Source organism: Actinia tenebrosa, unplaced genomic scaffold (assembly GCF_029948245.1).
Source record: "Actinia tenebrosa isolate PJP-AT-01 unplaced genomic scaffold, QUT_ActTen_1.0 PGA_scaffold2__45_contigs__length_23673736, whole genome shotgun sequence".
Lineage (NCBI taxonomy): Eukaryota > Metazoa > Cnidaria > Anthozoa > Actiniaria > Actiniidae > Actinia > Actinia tenebrosa.
The window spans coordinates 11,880,442-11,900,339 of record NW_028292579.1 but is presented as its reverse complement, the minus strand read 5'-3'; the positions used below and the strand labels follow the sequence as shown (position 1 = coordinate 11,900,339).

Below are 19,898 nucleotides of genomic sequence, written 5' to 3'. Positions count from 1 at the left end.
GAAGAGTTCTCTACTGGCCACTAGGGCCTGGACACGAGTTAGATACCGCTGACCGGCTCAGTAGGAGCGGCCATTTTGTTTACGTTAAGATTACGTTTTAGGACAGAACTATAATACAAGACTATTCAGCACCAGTATATCTTTATTTATGTAAGTTTTCCATTTATTATATGTGTAATCGTTTACTTCACATTTATCTATACATGATTTACTTTAAGTGCTATTATTTAGCTTAGATTTTATATATTTGTATCTTAGGACTCTATCATCGTTGTAGAATAAAATACTATCAGACATCGAGAAGCATCTCTTTCTTCATGATAGAGTCATGGTTGTAGTTGAATGTTCTGTTCCTAGCTGCACCTTTAAGACACAGGATGTCACAGACGCCGTCGCCGTTGCACTACTAAATAACCATGGGCTAGCACACAGAGACACTGCCACAACGCTCCAGGCCCCAGCGTCAAGAGGACCGAAACTAGATCGGCCGAAAGTAGACATCGGCATTTCAATAGAGGAATGGAACGTATTCGTCCGCCGTTGGGAAGTATTTCGCTCTGGCTCTGGCATAGACGATGCTTCAGCCCCATCTCAGCTCTTTCAGTGTGCTGGACCTGCATTGGGAGATAGCATCCTAAAGGCCAACCACAAGGCAACATCGGAATCCCTCGGAAATCTTCTCTCTGCTATGCGCTCACTGGCCGTCATCCCGGTTGCCACGTGCGTTATACGCACCGAGTTGCTGCAATTACATCAGGAACGCGACGAGGCATTCCGTGCCTTCACAGCTCGGGCGCGAGGAAAGGCCGAAACCTGTGCCTACAGCACACGGTGCGAGTGCGGCAAAACCGTTAACTATACAGACCACATCCTCCGAGACGTCTTACTCAACGGCATTTACGACCCCGACATACGTCGCGAGGTACTCGGGACCAAAGACATCCTGCAGAAAGCGGTGAACGACGTTATTGCCTTGGTGGAAAACAAAGAAATGGCCCGAAATGCACTCCCACCATCAACCCTCTCTGGCATGTCATCATTCCAGCAACAACGAAGAACAAAACCCTCTGCGGCCCCATCACATCCTGATCAAGCCAAAGAGGCAACTTGCCCCGACTGTAAGAGTCCCTTCAAAACCTTTACAGAAGGAGCGCGAGGATGGAACACCAAGCCCCATCAAGTGTGCATAAACTGCTACAGGGCCCGAAGACGAAAGCAACGCCAAAAACCCGCCAACATCCAGGCACTAGAATCTGAGCCTATCGCCCAAATCACAACAGTCAGCGTACACAGCACCCACAACAGTCATCGGCGCCGAAGAAGACAGCACTCTCAACGCTATAAACGGGACCTGACCATAACACATAGTACAATCCATAGGCCCCCATCAACGAGACTAGAGCATCACATATTCTCCAAGGGCGAATGGAGAAGAGCTCGTTTCAGAGAACACCCCAGAGTGTCCGTCACCATCACCGTTGACGGACCAAACAACCGATCTCACAACCACTGCTTTAACAAGGAGGCAAAAATATCTGCAATCGCAGATACTGGCGCACAATCAGACCTCTGGTCCCTAGAGGAGTTCACTGCCTGTGGATTTTCCCGTGATGACTTGCGACCAGTCAGTCTTGGCCTCTCAGCCGCCAACCGCTCCCCTATCGCCATTGAGGGTGCGTTCTTTGCCACACTAACAGCAGCCTCACGAGACGGTGCCAAAACAACCTGCCGCTCGATGGTGTATGTAAGCAGCTCCGTGCGAGACATGTACCTGTCCTACGAGTCACTGCTCAACCTCGACCTACTGGGCGAGCACTTCCCTACCAGAGAGAACACAAAGACACCCCTCAACGGCATACACGTCCACGACAGCGTCCATAAACCACAACAACCCTCATCCATCAACGCCAGTAGGTTTATCAACGATGGCTGTACTACGCCACCCAATGCCAACGACACAACGTGTTCATGCCCTCTGCGCACAGCCCCACCACAACGCCCCAACGAGCTACCATTTCCGTGCACCCCGGAAAACAATGAAAGAATGAAAGCCTGGCTCCTCGAACAATACGCATCTTCAACCTTCAACACTTGCCCTCATCGAGCATTGCCCTGCATGGCAGGACCTCCAGTTGAGATACACGTGGATCCAGAGGCCACACCAAAGGCACGTCACAAACCAGCCAGCATACCTGTCCATTGGCAGCAGAAAGTCTACGAGGACCTCCTCCGCGACGAGGCACTCGGTGTTGTCGAGCGAGTGCCGTATGGGGAACCGGTGACCTGGTGCCACCGCATGGTGGTCACTCGGAAGCACGACGGTTCACCCCGCAGGACTGTGGACCTATCACCCCTTAACAAGTTCTGCCAACGCGAAACCTTCGCCACTGAGTCACCCTTCCACCTGGCGCGACGCATCCCCAAGAACACGTGGAAGACGGTCACGGATGCCTGGAACGGTTATCACAGCGTCCCACTGCGAGAATCAGATCGCCATCTCACCACGTTTATCACACCATTTGGACGCTGGCGATACACCAGGGCGCCGCAAGGCTTCCTGTCCTCAGGAGACGGATACAATCGCCGTTTCAGTGCCATCCTCTCGGAGTTTGAACGAAAGGAACGTTGCGTAGATGACACCATACACCACGACACCGATCTGGAACAACATTGGTGGAGAACGATTGACTTCCTGACCAGAGTCGGCCAGTCCGGCATCGTCCTCAACCCAGATAAGTTTCAATTTGCAGGGAAAAGTGTCAGCTTTGCGGGATTCCAGATATCGGACGCAACAATCGAACCGCTCCCCAAGTACCTGGATGCCATCCGCGACTTCCCCTCCCCAGAATCAACGACAGACATCAGGAGCTGGTTTGGCCTCGTCAACCAGGTGGCGAACTACGCACAGTTGCGAGACACAATGGCCGTATTCAAACCTTTTCTCAGCCCTCGATGTAAGTTCACATGGTCCCAAGACCTGGAGGCAGCATTCCAACAGTCCAAAGAAGTCATCGTAGAAGCCATCCGGGAAGGTGTTGAAATCTTTGACATGCAACGGCGCACCTGCCTACGGCCTGATTGGTCCAACCGCGGGATCGGTTACTTCCTGCTTCAGCAACATTGCAACTGCCCCTCCGGTATACCAGACTGCTGCCCAGGGGGATGGAAAATCACGCTAGCAGGTTCAAGATTCCTTTCATCAGCAGAGCAGCGTTACGCAGCCGTCGAAGGTGAGGCACTTGCTGTCGCTTGGGGCCTCGAACAAACACGATATTTTACGCAAGGATGTGACAACCTTGTGATAGTAACCGACCATAAGCCACTAGTAAAAATCTTCGGTGACCGCACACTAGACGAAATATCGAACTCCCGCCTGTTCCGACTAAAGCAGCGCACCCTACCGTGGCGCTTCGAGATTGTCCACAGACCCGGGAAAACCAACCACGCCGCTGACGCCACTTCAAGACACCCCTCACCATCGAGCTCCGAGAACCACTACTCACTCGGTAAACCAAGCGAACCTGACCTAGCAGAATCAGCGCTGATGTCTACAATCCGCGAAGACGCTCAAGGCCTCAGTGCAATATCGTGGTCCCTCCTAGCACAGGAAACAGCTAAAGATGAATCCCTCTGCCACGCTCTCCGTCTCCTCGAGCAAAACGGCAATATAGACAGCAAAGACCCTACCTTAACCAATCTCTCCCCAATCAGCGAATCCATCTATATCCAAGAAGGTGTCCTGCTGTACAACGACCGCGTCATTGTTCCCTCCTCCCTACGCCAAGGGATCCTCCAGCACCTCCACGCTGCCCACCAAGGGGCCTCCACGATGGAACAGCGTGCCCGTGCCATCGTCTACTGGCCTGGGCTATCAAAGGACATTCAGGACACCAGAGAAAGATGTGCCGACTGCAACCGCAATGCCCCGTCACAAGCGGCCACACCCCCTCTACCTTCGCCACCACCATCCACCCCCTTCGAAGCGATCTTTGCAGACTTCTTCGACCACGGGGGTTGCCACTACCTTGTCGTCGGAGACCGCCTCTCAGGTTGGGTAGAGGTTCTACGCTCAACAGCTGGCACCGATCTAGGAGGATCAGCAGGCCTGGTCCATCATTTACGCAGATTCTTCGCTACGTTCGGCGTCCCAGAGGAACTTGGGAGTGATGGTGGCCCAGAGTTCACAGCAGGTAACACTCAAAACTTCCTCCGCTCCTGGAACGTGCGACACCGCGTGTCCTCAGTAAGCTTCCCCCAGTCCAATGGGAGAGCGGAGGTTGCTGTTAAGGCAGCAAAGAGACTTTTAATGTCCAACACTGGTCCAACCGGGAACCTCGACCAAGACCGCTTCTTGCGTGCAATCCTACAGCTGCGAAACACGCCCGACCGCGACTGCAACTTATCACCCGCACAAATAATCTTTGGCCGGCCACTACGAGACTCACTTACCTTTGTAAGTCGACTAGAAAAGTTCTCAAACCCCAACGTCCGACCACTATGGCGTCAGGCTTGGATAGCGAAGGAAGAAGCCCTGCGCACAAGGATGTCCCGCACAACCGAGTCCTTGAGAATCCACTCGAGACCACTTCGCCCACTAACCCCTGGCGACAGAGTCTTCCTTCAAAACCAGCATGGCCCAAACCCAACTAAGTGGGACCGATCTGGCCTTGTAGTTGAATCCCTGAAGAACGACCAATACAGAGTGAAAGTAGATGGATCGGGACGGCTGACACTGCGCAATCGTCGATTCCTGAGAGCTTACACACCAGCCCACCCGACAGTCCCGCAGCAGACAGTATCCCCGCCGCCCTCCCTAGGAAGAAGCCAGGAGCAGGAGCACATACTGATACCCACAGACAAGGGACCACTTGAAGAGGCCTGTGAGCTACCACAAGATGAACCATGTGCCACATCCCCAAACGTTCCTCAACCCATCGTCCCCACACTCCCCCAACCACCAGCCACCGAGGGACCACAACCAGCCGTCAGTCCCCCAGAAAACCCGTTGACCCAGGCACCTCCATACATACGCCCTACACGTGACAGAAGGACACCACGGCGCTATGAACCCGAGACAGGCACCTGGGTTAGAAACTGAGTCCAGTAATTCTGACTGCCCAGTCAGAGATTCCAGGACTGGGGGGGATGAAGAGTTCTCTACTGGCCACTAGGGCCTGGACACGAGTTAGATACCGCTGACCGGCTCAGTAGGAGCGGCCATTTTGTTTACGTTAAGATTACGTTTTAGGACAGAACTATAATACAAGACTATTCAGCACCAGTATATCTTTATTTATGTAAGTTTTCCATTTATTATATGTGTAATCGTTTACTTCACATTTATCTATACATGATTTACTTTAAGTGCTATTATTTAGCTTAGATTTTATATATTTGTATCTTAGGACTCTATCATCGTTGTAGAATAAAATACTATCAGACATCGAGAAGCATCTCTTTCTTCAGTTAGTGTGTTGCCTGGTAAGTGAGAGGAGCTAGTGTGTCTTGGTTGGTTAGTGTGCTGCCTGGTAAGTGTGAGGAACTAGTTTGTCTTGGTTGGTTAGTGTGGTGCCTGGTAAGTGAGAGGAGCAAGTGTGTCTTGGTTGGTTAGTGTGGTGTCTGGTAAGTGAGAGGAGCAAGTGTGTCTTGGTTGGTTAGTGTGGTGTCTGGTAAGTGAGAGGAGCAAGTGTGTCTTGGTTGGTTAGTGTGGTGACTGGTAAGTGAGAGGAGCAAGTGTGTCTTGGTTGGTTAGTGTGGTGCCTGGTAAGTGAGAGGAGCAAGTGTGTCTTGGTTGGTTAGTGTGTTGCCTGGTAAGTGAGAGGAGCAAGTGTGTCTTGGTTGGTTAGTGTGGTGTCTGGTAGGTGAGAGGAGCTAGTGTGTCTTGGTTAGATAGTGTGGTGTCTGGTAAGTGAGAGGAGCAAGTGTGTCTTGGTTGGTTAGTGTGTTGCCTGGTAAGTGAGAGGAGCAAGTGTGTCTTGGTTGGTTAGTGTGTTGCCTGGTAAGTGAGAGAAGCAAGTGTGTCTTGGTTGGTTAGTGTGTTGCCTGGTAAGTGAGAGGACAAGTGTGTCTTGGTTGGTTAGTGTACTGCCTGGTAAGCGAGAGGAGCAAGTGTGTCTTGGTTGGTTAGTGTGGTGACTGGTAAATTAGAGGAGCAAGTGTGTCTTGGTTGGTTAGTGTACTGCGTGGTAAGTGAGAGGAGCAAGTGTGTCTTGGTTGGTTAGTGTGTTGCCTGGTAAGTGAGAGGAGCAAGTGTATCTTGGTTGGTTAGTTTGGATCAAAGGTATTAGAGGAGGGAGGAGGACCGGAGAGGCCGCTTTCTGTGCGGAAAAATGTAAACTCGTCAAAGGTATATAGATCTACTTTTTACATCGGTTTGTTATAACATTTTTAGATCGTTTGACGAAAATTTCAAGAGTTTTCAGAACAGCCATTAGAATACAAAGAGCTTTAATTTCTTTTAGTTAAGAATAACATTTTCTGCGGAATTTTTCACCTCTTACGTTCTTGTAGCTTGTCAACGCAACTCGAGAAAAATGACTATTCTAGTTAGTCGCAGAGATTTGTTTTATGTACCAAGATTGGATGCAAATATTTTCATACGCATCAACTTCTGCGACAGTAAAAAGTGTGAACATCTTGAGACATAGCTTTCGAAAGTCTTTCACTTATATTAACGAATGCAAACAATAGCCTTGTCGTTTCTTACTTAGTTTCCTAAGTAAGCTTCTACTTCTCAGGAGCATAGTTACTGTTTTTTAGTAGAATTATTTGATTAACGACGTTTGATGTTGAAGCCAAACCTGCGAAAGGAGTCTAGCCTGTCGTATTGAGGTAAGATCTTAGCTTATTTACTAAGAAACAAAGCGAAAACGAAATTTTCCTGAGTTAAGAATCTTTGTTAGAAAAGTTTTATTTTTTGCTCTAAGGATAAACACGACGCGCTGTAACAACAAGATTGATGCAAAGAAATTTCTCGCCATAATCCTATTACTGTCAAAGTTGAATTTACGAATTAGACATGAAGTTCTTTCTTTCTAGAGGTGTTTATTTTGATTATGCATAGTGCAAGTCAAGATAGAACGCAGACGAAGAGAGTGTGGTAGGAGGAGTGGGGAAGGCGAGCTGCAGCCAAAATTTCATCGTCAAAAACAAATATTTGTTTTTGATCTTAATTCATTACTTCTTTCTGTTAATACTTTGATTTTAAAAATTTCAATATTATGTACTGTTTAATAAACGAGTAGAAGTGTTTTATCAGGTATAAAACACGAGGCGTAGCCGAGTGGTTTTAGACCCGATAAAACACGATCTGCGAGTTTATTGAACGGCTTAGAAAACTCATGATGTATGTTCTCATATGGTACAGAATTCTTTACGAAATGAACCAAGTTTGATAGAGAAAATCCAAGTTAAAGTTTATGCAAATGAAGACGAATCTATATCCGATATAAAATCACCTTCATGGTTATGATTTCTATTGTGTTTTCCTCATGCATTATTAATGCGTTTTCTAATAATTTTTAATAAATATTATTTTTTTTAGATATCTTAATGCTTTACTTTAAGAAAATATATTAAGGATAAGCAAATGATTCTAGTGAGTGTAGCCAGTTGCTAAACGTCACTAATCAGGAATGGGAATTTGATAGTTTTTCTACACTTCACTCTGTCGGTATCCATGTTTCACTCACTCAGTTTACCTAATTATTTATTATTATTAATTATTCCTAGTACCATCACATATTTATTGAAACAGTAATGATAAAAAGGTAAATTATACGCCGTGAAAAGATAAAAAAACTTACTGACGTTTAGGACGCTAGCGCTTCGTTAGTCCTCGACTAGCCTCCGAAACGTCAGTAAGTTTTTTCATCTTTTCACGGTGTATAATTTACCTTTTTATCATTACGGTTTCATCAGAAACACCGACGCAGCTCACAATAGGTCTTAGCTAGTTATCTCCACGTGTTTATTGATTCATTGTAAGTTATTTCTACTCCTTCATTCTTATTCAGTATTGCTAGCTTTCATAGGCGCTCCATGTTGCTTATAATAACAAAATATATATTTCAACTTGGTTTCTTAACTTTTACTATCAACAAACATTACGGCCATGTTTATAGTAATGTCATTCCATCCTCTATTCCTAATCCTATTTATCCATGCACTTCATATACAGAGTAGTAGAGCCAGCGAAAGTAAGTTAGCTGGCCCTCATCGTCATCTCGCATGGCAGAAGTCAAGGGGAGTACCCAAGCAGTAGGAAAATGGAGTTCACATGTCTACGAATTATCCGATTTTCTTGAGCTTTTCCAGTTACCACAAGTCGTGAAAGTACACGAAGGCTACCACGATGAAAACGAAGAAAAGACACTAAGCGTTGATGACGTTCTTATACTTCATAGACATGAAACAGTTCCTAAAGTGTTTGCAATTAGCTTCCAAGGGGGAGAGGAGTGGGGAGAAATGTCGCTTCCTCTGACATGCGCAGTAAAGGTTGATCGTGTTTCTGAACAGTTTGCTAAAAGTCGTTTGAGCAGTGACGGGATTTTAGAACAACTTTCGAAAGTGAGGTTTGTTCGAGTCGCGGAGAACGATACGGAAGTTGGATTTGCAAGAAATGACAAACTGAAAGTCAAACATAAAACAGTCGAGAACTACGGATCTTCGTTTAGTTTTATACTGTCAACGTTGACAAAACCCAAACAAGTTTTTAAAGTAACACAAAATTGCAGAGCAACGTTTCAAGCGGTTCTAGATCCAAACGAATACAGAATAGCTGAAGTTGTAAGGAAATTTGGACTACCAAATTATATTTACATGGTGGATAATGTTATTCAAGATCAATTTAAAAATTCATTTCATGAGTCAGTACAGAGAGTATTGAAACTGCAGAAGACTTTTACGGAAACTTGTGTCATCGCCAGCACGCTGGAAGATTCTGGTTCGGTCATAAAATTACCAACGAACTTGGAAATTACGCTTCGTTCTTCGGTGGAAGCTGAAAACCAGCGTCAAATGAACGCTGAATGTTTTGGGGAAACGAATAATTGTACTAGGATAGGAAACGAAGAAATAACAATAAACGAGAGAGCTGATTCTTGTGTTGTTTGTGAAGAAATGGCTGGTCACGCTAAAGAAACTGAAACTGCGTCACTACAAAAAGACCAAATGAAGAGAGAGATTAAAAAAGACGAGACGGGGAAACTACAAGTTGTGATTCCTAACAATTATACTCCAACACCATTGGTCAGAGCTTTAAGCATTAGAAACGGGATTTATGACTTTCCAAAAGCCACATCAACTGAACGAACACAAGAGAGTAGTGATTCACCGAAAACGCCGTTGTACGATACTCCGAGACAAGCTAGAAGTTCTCAGAACGACGGGAATATTTCTGCGGGTTTATTTACGAATCAAATTTATCGTCAAGAATATGCTCGAATGGACAGGCTAAAACATTTGAGTGCTTCTACATCAGCGGAAGATGAAGAAGCTGACCATATCTACCAAGAGATTACGTTTCGAGAGCTGCCAGAACCGATGAAAGATATCAGTTGTTCTGTTGCAAAAGAAGCGGTGAACAACATAGATAAGATTATTTCAAGTAATAAGGGAAAGATTTCCGCGAGACGCGATTCAGCTCCTGCTAATCTAATAGTCGGGGAATCGGGACAGCATTCAAATACTTATCAAATAGACAGAACCATGACTGACAAAAGCAAAACGCTGACGAGAAAATACAAAACATGGAACGACCAAACGAACAGCGATGAAGCAGTGTACGAGAACTGCGATTTCCTGAAAGCAAGACTAAACAGTTGTGATTTTGAGGCGAAGACATCACCGCAGAGGAGAGCACGTGCAGGGGTGGCATCTCTCGTGGGTAGTTCCCTCGGCAGTGCGATAAGCGATGCGCTTCTCAGGAACAACCCCTTAGCCAAGAAAGCCGCTAGTATGGAAGCCAAAATCCCACCCCAGCCTCCTCCAAGGACCAGCAGTAGAAAACCCGATATTCTTGAAGAATGCGAGTATTCTACTGGCACTGGGAATAATAGTACTACGAGTAAAAAGAAGGCCGGCCAAGCTCCTTTACCTCAACCGCCCATAGCAAGTGTTAGACGAAGTGCAAGCGCTGCGGCAACCATTGGCATTGTAAAAGAAAAGAAAAAATTCTCTGGAAGGCCTTTGCCAATCCCTAAGACCAATAGTCAATCTGTGGATCCCAGAGAAGCCCTAAACCGCGACAAAAGCTCAAGCACTGATACCTTAGAATTTACTTCGAAAGTCGATTCCGAGAAATCATTGAGGCCAAAACTTCTAGTCCCACGAAAGGCACTTATTCCTTTTTCAGCTCCGATCAAAAAACGATGTGATGAAAACGAAGTACAGGATTCGCCTCCAAGGATTCCCCGAGAAAGGAAACCTGCTCTTTTGGATCTAAGGAAACCGGCCAGTCCCCCGAAGCCAAAGGTTTATGCAGGTTCGATTACCCAGAATAAATCTGGAAACGAGTTGATGCAAGGAAAAGAACAAACACACTCAAGCAAAAGAGCAAATCGGTCCCATTCAATGAACGAACTAGATGCAAAATTTGTTAATACAAGATTCGTCATTCCTGATGATCTTAGAAGTTTAGGGGTGGCCGAAGTGGCAGAATGTTTGAAGGAACTAAAAATGGAACAGTTGGTTGAATACTTCCAGGAAAACCAGATCGATGGAGAGATGTTGCTCTCACTAGATGAGGATATTTTGTCTGAGATGAGAATTGAGAAATTTCACCGGTTGAAACTGGTTAAGTTTATTGGTGGATGGAGGCCAACTATGTGATGATAAGAATGCTTACCAAAGAATATGAACATTTAGAGCACCGCCGTCGATCGGTGTGGCTATTAGAACTGTAGAACAGTTTTCGAACATGGCACGAACACGGCACGAACATGGTCGTGACACGGCGAGGAATACGCCAGACCAATCACATTGGTCGATAATTTACTCTCCATCCAATCAAATACCCGAAACATGGCATAAACATGGTGCGGACAAGGTCACGTCAAGGTTATGGCTTGGTCAGACCAATCACATTGCGCGAGAAAAAAATCAGCTAACTTAAAGCCCGCTTATAGCACTGAGCTTTTCAAAGTCATGCGAAAACTACTATATATAGAGGTTTTGCGCTATCACGTACCGTCGGCAAAGGAAAATGGAAAACAATATAATTATCACTTTATTCTTGGGAATCGAAACCTATCTTATGTAAAACGATTGATCGTTCTTGCATCTTGCATGGCTGCTGTCACTTGATGGTGCAAAATCTCTATTGCTTAATATTTTTTTCCTTTTTTTTTTTTTTTTGCAGCCTTTATCGCTTAAATAATTACTTATAAAAGTAAAACAATATTTAATGACACATTATAGGCCCTTGCAGCATATTTTCAACGCAGTCAAATATGGAGGTCAAAATAATAAACCTCTTTACATTGGACGTGATGTTTCCCATTTCAGACCACGTGTCATTCCCTAGAGCATGTTTTCTTTGTTTAACGGCTGCACACGAGAAGACACACGAGTATGGTTACAACTCTGACAAAGAATATTAGGAGAATATTATGAGTAGGAGTATGACACGGGGTCTAAAATGGGGAAAACATTACGCTCCTAAAAGGTATATAGTTTTACTCTCATGAGAAATAAAACGCACTGTCCTCAAGGTCGAGCTAAATTGTGTATAGTTAGCATGCCAGTCTGGTATGCCATAACCTGACAGACTAAAAGGTTCACGTTATTGGTTTTAGTTTTATAGTACAAAACCTCCTTGCAATTCTAATATTTCGTCGTAAAGTCCTTCCCGTTTCACTGTCATTCTCTTGAGTATTATTTCTTTGATTACCGCGGTAATGTCTGAGAAGGAATATTAATATGGATATCATATAGTTTAAATCTCATTTATTTTGGGTTGATATTGGTTGGTCAATGATTTCTCATTTCTAACTACGTGTCATTACCTTTAGTATTATTCTTTGTTTGGCAGCTCTTCTTGAGATGGTAAAGACTTGTAAATACACGTGGTCTGAAATGGGAAGCCATTGCATCAAAGCCAAGGTTCGGTCGTTTATTTACACTGTAGGGTAGGGTAGGGTGACCCCAGTGCTAGCGACAAGTCCTTTGTTTTGGCCTAGCTTCCACAGGCAAGCCAATGAAAGAATTATCTTAGCAGTAGGAACACCCTATATTATCATAACAGGGTTTTATAAAAGCTAGGTCTATTTGTATGGCTATTATTGGGCGCAGCTGTAAACATTGTTATCTATCATGATAGCAATTAAATAAAACATATAATTTTAAAACAATGAGTTGACATTATTTATCAAAGTATGTTTTGTCTAGGTTAGACTAAACCAGTCACTACAGACACTACGTCAAATGCTAATTACTTGCTCAACTGAAGCTAATCTCTGGGTTTCCAGCGTAAATCACACACATTAGATAATGAAAGGTGTAGAAGGCGGCTGTCGGAAAAGACATTAAGACGTATTCTCTACTTTCACATCCCCATAATACTTTGCGTCTTTAGGGGGTAACCAGAGGGTAAAAACCCACTTATTTTGCTGAAGGCTGATCACACAATGTTGAAAATACCTTGTTTGGTATCCAAAGATAAAATGAAGAAGTAAAAAACAGAAAGAGATAGAAGTTTGAAGACGTTTAAGGTACATTTTAAACATTTTTTCGTAAGTCAATACATTTTCTGTAAGACCAAAACTCTTCATGATCTGTACACGCAAAAATATCTTGGAAAAAATTGATAATCAGTATTGTACAGATAAAAGCAGGTATAGTATAAATTCAATTAAGAAACCTTTCAATTTGGGACAGTTTTTTGATTGGATACCCCCCAAAGACGCAAGGCATTATGGGGATGTAAAAGTAGAGAATTGCGAAACATTGAAAAACTTTATCCACAAAGAGTAGGTATTTTTAAGGACGAGCATAATCGGTGCTTAATCACATCTTTTTCCACTTGTTATAGGGAAAAAGAGTTTACCTATTGCGTAGATGAGAGTTTTGTTCAAAACTGAAAGACATATGGTCCTTTTACTTTGGGCGTAATGTTTCCCGTGTTTACCTTTTTCGGGAACAAAATCGCTTTATTTAAGTTCCATCCATATAAGTAAATCTTCTGAAGTGATACAAAAGAATATGCTATAATATACCTCTATACTACTATAAAAGAATAATACTCAAGGGAAGGAACATTGACTGAAATGCATGGGAAAACACTCAACGCTAATACGATAGAATGGTCTATTGCAGGGTATGATTGGAAAAGAAACAGCACCGGACTAAAAATTAAAAACGTCAGATCCGGCATTTCTCCTTAAATCGGGATAGCACACGGCGCCCAACTGGGTGTGACATAATTTTTTAAAAGGCAAAGCGTAAGGGATTATTTAATCAGTAAGCTTAATAATTAAAGAAATTTTAAAAATGGGAATTTTATATTGGAATATTTTCTTTAAAATGTTTTATTTCCGTTCGTCTAAAGTTTCAAACAAACAAAACAAAACAAAAAAACAAAACAAAAACAAAAACAAAAAAAAAACAAAAACAAAAAAAACAAAAACAAAACAAAAACAAAAACAAAAACAAAAACAAAAACAAAACAAGACAAAAAAAAACAAAAAAAAAAACAACAACAACCAGTAGTTAAAGAAATTATAAGATATATCGACGAAAAAATGTGGAGATCTTGCTAGTATATTGCGGTCTAGATTTCATAATTATATTTGTCTCAGCCACCGCGTTGTCATTTGTAATTTCGTTTTCTAATACAACGATTGAAAAACAGAAATAGTTCAAATTTCTTACCACCCCGTTTTGAATACGCCAAACGGAGACTTATGAGCATGATTTTGATTGAAGTACTAAAGTACTCATCTCTGTTCTTCCCCTGGTCAACCTTAGGTCTAAGTAAACAAATAAACAAACAATGTCGCGGAAACACTGACGAATTTCCGTTCATTCTTTAGTTACCTATTTCCGCTTCTGCTTAGTCTGCTTATACACGACAGATTCCACAAGAAGACACTGATTTTGTTCTTGGAATAAGAAGTTTCGGTTACAACTGATATTTCCGTACAAGATTTCCAACGTCATTTGAAAACAAGGAAACTAAAGCTGAAAGCAGATTCATTGAAAGAAAAAATAAGGTTAAATTCCCGGTCATTGACTACAGGAAATCGATAAAGTGCCACTCAGTTCAAGTGAGAATGTTATAGTCAAATTTGGACACCTTTTGTTATTGCCGACACTGCTTTTCAACAGGGAAAATTGTTAATTTTCCCCCAGCGGAATCGTGAATTCTACGACAGCCATAATGGAGTAAAATCGTAAAAAAAACTTCCTTTGGGAAAAGAAACATTTTATCTTACGAGATAGTATGTTGTTTCTGAACTTCACGGCGAGTTAATAATAAAGATTGAAACAAAACAAGTATTGAATTTTAAGCCAACATGGCGTGACACTTAAAAAGTAGCAAAACATTACTTTAGTAACACGTCGCCCGCCTTGTTCGCGTGACAAGAATTGAAGTCAATACGATTAAGTACAATAATAAAACGATTAATAACATTCATAAACCATTAAATTGCCGCCTTGCATTGTTAAGGAAAGTTCGCATGCGATTTTAAGTAAGAAATATGTAACTCTTCTAAAGCTGAAAAAAAAAAAAAAAAAAAAAAAAAAAGAAAAGAAAAACGAAGCATTCGAGTGACAAGTGCTTACGTTATTGGCGCAATTCCTTAATTTTAAAATGTTTTTGGCAAATGCCAGCATAACAAATACATTCTGTCACGCAATTCTACTCAATATATAGGCAGTCTTTGAAAATATTTTACTTATAGTGGTTGTAAATTTATTACCAGATACTCTGATGTTTATTTATTACTAAGAACGTCCTTAAAGTCTACATTTAGTACTATTGTTGAACAAATAAGAGGTTTTTTATTTTGCTTCCGCGTCCAAGTTTTGGCTAGTATTTGAACCATCACATGTCAAAGCTAATTCAAATACAGACAAGGTTTGTTTTGGCAGTTACAGGCTTGGAATTCAAATTTATAAAGCAAAAATACTTCATCCGGACGCGTAGCATCAATTGTTTATAAAAGAATAGGAATCATAGGGTCATGGGTTAGGCTTAGAAGCGAGGAGGTGGAACTAGCGTCGTCGAAACGGAAAGTTCGTGGTTGAAAAGAGGATTAATACCCTGATATTACACTTGGTGTAGACGATGATGAAGAACTAGCCTGGTTTGATGTAAACTATTGAATATAGAACATGTCAGGGTCGGAAAAACAGCGACGAATCTCAAGTACAACGTATCTTGCGACTGTTACTTTTCAGTAATGCAGCGTGGAATTTATCGCTTCGTGTAGATAGATGGATTCATCGATTCATAGTAGGTTTGATTATGGTCTTCTAGATTCGCTGGAATGGTCAGAAAAGAGCCACAGTTTGAGCTCATTTCTGGATCAATTTAGTTCATCACTACCTCATGTAGTAAAAGTATTTGAAGGTTTTTGTGGCGATGCTTCCTCAGGAACCATAGACTCAGGACAAATTCTGATCCTACACTCGCTCCACAAAGAAACAAAGATCTTAGCCAAGAATGCTGAAGACACAGAACTTTTCATCCCCAAAGATTTCCAAGTCAAAGTCGAAATGATTCCTAAAAATGCGATTGAAGAGTCAACTAGTGTGAAGGAACTGCTTCAAACCTTTCCGAAGTATTTTCGAGCGCTTAGTGACATTCCTTCGCACGACATCACCTCTGGTAGCATGTTCAAGATTATAAGACAAAAAGGCTTTGGCTGTTTTGAATGCTTACAAATTATAAATGATGGAGAAGAACGAGAAGTTAGGCTTCCTTTTTTTCTCAAGGGTCGCTTTCAAGCGCTTCAAGACAATAGAGAGTTTTTAATCGATGAAGTTTATGCAGAGGAAAAGGACAACCTTGAAGCTGATGAACCTGTCAATATTCATTTTGTCAAGTCATGTTTGTCTCGGATTTCTGTACCCGGGTTGAACGTTGCATCGCTGTACGATTTGGGAACTGTACGTTTAGTCGGGGAATGCGAGATAGAAACAGTGTTTGCGACTGTCCTAAGTTGCGAAGATGGTAAAACCCTGGCTGTTTTTCCAAAGGATCTAGACATTACCGTACGCTCTGCCAAGACAAATGACCAGTATGACAGAATAAGACATACGATCAAAGAGAGTCAAATCAAAACATTAAAGCGTATCGAAAGATTGAATAGACTAAGCCTTTACCAGGCCAGGAATCCTGTAAGGCAGTTCTTTCAAACTGAGCTCGAGCCACCGGCATTAGCTAGCGGAAAAACAAGGACAAAATCAGCAACGCAAGCGTCGACTGATCCTACAAATAACAAGAAGGTAAGAACTGATCGAGACGATGTTTTAACATAATCACTAGAGCGAAGATTAAGAAGCCGGCGTAGTTTGAGACAAGGAACTTATAAATATTGTAATTCCTTAGCCACTATTTGTTGCTTCATAGTCAATCAATTACTATGCTCTTTAGTGTGAAAAATAATTTACTCTCTGCGCTTCCGTCTAGGACCACTTCCGGTTTGAGCAGTTTGTGACCAGAAAATAATTCATATAAATTTTAATGAAGTTAGTTGATAAACAAGCGGCTTACTTAAGCCCAGAAAACTCCCTTTCCTGGCTTTTATGTTGTTTTCGAAAAATAAAACTAAAAAAAAAAAATTTAATGTCTTAATCATCGGAAACGTGCTTAAACAAAATGCTTGAGGTCACTGAAAAATGATACGTTTTCGGTCTACAGAGAAGCCATTCAACCCCACCACCACCACCCCCTAGGGCACCGTTGGAAACAAAACACAAGGAAAAACCCAAACTATTATCGAAGAAAGCTGTTTCTGTGCCAACTGCAAGACCAGCTAGTGTTTGTGATCAAAATACAGCAACGATGAAAGATAATCGATCTCTGGTAAGGTACACAATAATACTCAGTATGATACCTAAGTATTTTTACATATGATTTGATCTGGGAAAGAACTTTTTGGAGGATAATCTATTGGATATCTTATCTTAGTGATCTTATAATAGGAAGTAAATGACTAAAAAAATTGTACAAATTAGTGCAAAGTTTTGTAGATCTATCATCTACTGAACTTACTAATTTGTGCAAACTTTTTGGAAATTCTTTCAAAGATTTTCACGGATATATGGTATGCACTGTACTAGGTTTGTATTTTAGTTGAGTAATATAAAACTTGGAGTCAATATCCTCATAGAGGTTATGGGTGGGTAAATGAGAGACCCTTAAATTCTGTATTTTACAACGAACAATTTACAAATTTCTCGCGTGCTGATTGGCTAACGTTTTTATCATCAATAAGAGGACAGACAGATAAAGCTGACGTCAACGAGCTTGCGCTCTTTCAGTTAGTTGTTTTGATCAATAAATACGAGAAGTTTTTTTATCATTTTGTTATTGTAAAAAACTAATTGACATCAGTTTTTTTATGTGTCTGTCCCCTTATTGACGATAAATTGCGTCATCACATTTTCAAAGTAGTGTGGATCCTTTGATAATGCGATGACGCAATTTATCGTCAATATGAGGACCGACACATAAAAAAACTGATGTAAATTTGTTTATTAAACTCGTTTTTTTGAATGAATGTTTTCCAGCTAGACCTAATTCTTCTTGATCCGCACTGTTTACCCATTTCAGACCACATGTTATTCTTTCGAGGATAAGATTCTTCGTTTCAGTTGTATCCATATTCATGTTTCTTCTCATGCATATGCGCAACCGCTTAACAAAAAAATAATACTTTAGGGAATGACACATGGTCTGAAAATGGTAAACATTGCACCAAGAATGAATTAGGTCCTATTGGAATCGAAAAAAAGGTCAGCTTTAGCGAGTGTGGAGGCTTAGCCACCCCCTCTTGTGAATAATAAACGGTTTAAAAAAATCATGAAATTTCAAAAAGTAGAAAACGCAACAGCTAAACTAAAAATGCCTCTATGTTCTCTTACAATGAGCGTGACGGGCATATGTAAAGTGCGTGACATCGTCACAGATTCCAAGCTTAAATTTAATCATTCTTACGATTTAGAAACGTCCAGCCTACAAACCACCTGATATTCCCCATCAACCACCACTACCTCCTAAAGAAAGGCCTAAGCACTTGTTTAAAGATAAAGAGCAAAATCTTACGCCTGGCCAAGACCAGAACAAAACACAGGCAACAGCCCAACAAGGACAAGGCAGTGATCCAGAATCACCTCCCATCCCACCACCAAGACTACGGCGTCGTCAAAAATCCATAGGATGGACGAAAAGATGACGAAAAGCCAGCCCCTATTGATTGTAGCTACGAGCAAATGGATGGTTTTGTTGAGAGTATCGTTGAGTATGTGGAGATGGATGGATCATGGATAACACAGGAGGGATCACTAGAGGAGATCTTTGGTGACATCACAGTTGATGCTGATGAACAAGACACTACTGCAACAGAAGACAAGTTGAATAGAAAAGAGGAAGCCGACTGCGGAGGACAAAAGAGAAAGAGCAGACAGTGTTGATTATGAAAATACCAAGGATCTTAAACTTTCTCATTTAAAAAAGGGTGTCTCTGGAAAAACGGTTTTTCAAAATGATGCAGACGATCCGAGAGAAAGAGTAAACAGCATGGATTATGAGAATACCAAAGAACTCAAACTTGCTCATTTAATGAAGAAAGTTTCTAGAAAAACGGCTCCTGAAAATGACTTTAACGATCAGAGAGAAAGATCAGACAGTGTAGATTATGAGAACACTCCCAAAGTTAAGCCTCCAGGAGTAATCAAAGATGGGGAAACAGTAGTTTCTGATGAGTTACTTGAAGGGATACCGAGAACAGGGAGTGTTGAATATGTAAACACCAAGCAATTGAAACTTGTTCCCCTTGGAAAACGAGGAACCACCCTTTCTGAAGACATCAGTCAAGAAATACCAAGGAAAGATAGTATCGGACTATGAGAACACTAAGGAACTAAAGCTAAAGATTCCTTTAGAGAAAGCAAAACAAAATCAAACATCAAATACGAATGACCTCGATGGAAAAAGTAGACACTCTTCGGATATGCAAGACGCAGATAGAAATCAGAAGAACGGAGTCACCGAAACTGAACAAGCGTCCACGTTAGCAAGAGCGTTACAATTGTCTTCATCATGCAGCAACGATACAAAGAGCATTAATACTATTGGAACTCAAGAAAGATCCAAGTTGGAGACCCTCAGAGGTTCTAGTTACATGGAATGTAAAACTGTGGCAAAAACAGAACAGTTTCTAAAGGAGTTGAGGCTTAGTGCAATAGTCCCTGATAGTGACGCAACAATCAAGCCAAAAGGTACCGAGAGAGAGTCTTCGGCGGAAGAGTCCAAACATTGTGTTTCAGAAGGAATTTATTACACAACTATGGCTAGATGTGTTGCAGATCCTTCTTATTACGTTACTATCTTGGCTGATAATAATAGCTCTTTATTAGGCGATGTTTACGAAAAAATGAATGCAAATGAGAATAACGAATCACCATATGTGCCTATGAATGCTTCGTATGCTGAAGACGACTCATTATATGAAAATGATATTTGTGGCACTAAAGGAGATGACAGCGATGAAATGGATGATTATGAGAATGTTGACTTGGTATGCACATCTCGTAACAAGAATCAGTTGGCAAAAGTGTCAGTTGGCAAAATAGTGGACAAAAATTATTTCAGTGATGCGTACGAGGAAGTGGACATAATCCAACAGATAGAATCAAGTCTAGACAAAAATCCGAGTACGGATGACCAA

At 41.9% G+C, this 19,898-nt stretch overlaps 3 protein-coding genes across 4 annotated transcripts; all 3 read left to right on the top strand.

Annotated features, from left to right (window-relative positions):
- LOC116294526 (uncharacterized) lies at positions 1 to 5,467 on the top strand. 2 transcript variants are annotated; one of them, XR_016120464.1, is made up of 3 exons: positions 1 to 150; positions 259 to 5,297; positions 5,406 to 5,467. XR_016120464.1 is itself a non-coding variant. In XM_089034243.1 (2 exons), exon 2 carries the CDS (start codon positions 329 to 331, stop codon positions 5,096 to 5,098), a length of 4,770 nt encoding a protein of 1,589 aa, XP_088890369.1. In that variant the 5' UTR covers positions 1 to 150; positions 259 to 328; the 3' UTR covers positions 5,099 to 5,467. The 2 variants fall into 2 exon arrangements, 1 of the variants encoding a protein (XP_088890369.1); XM_089034243.1 differs by having other exon boundaries at positions 259 to 5,467.
- A 2,706-nt stretch (positions 5,468 to 8,173) lies between these two features.
- LOC116293117 (uncharacterized) lies at positions 8,174 to 12,389 on the top strand. The gene has a single exon (XM_031700514.2). The coding sequence runs from the start codon at positions 8,230 to 8,232 to the stop codon at positions 10,828 to 10,830; it is 2,601 nt and encodes an 866-aa protein (XP_031556374.2). The 5' UTR covers positions 8,174 to 8,229; the 3' UTR covers positions 10,831 to 12,389.
- A 2,559-nt stretch (positions 12,390 to 14,948) lies between these two features.
- Positions 14,949 to 18,404, top strand: LOC116293098 (uncharacterized). The gene is made up of 3 exons (XM_031700495.2): positions 14,949 to 16,452; positions 16,868 to 17,032; positions 18,174 to 18,404. Exons 1-3 carry the CDS (start codon positions 15,439 to 15,441, stop codon positions 18,402 to 18,404), a joined length of 1,410 nt encoding a protein of 469 aa, XP_031556355.2. The 5' UTR covers positions 14,949 to 15,438.
- The last annotated feature ends 1,494 nt before the right edge of the window (positions 18,405 to 19,898 follow it).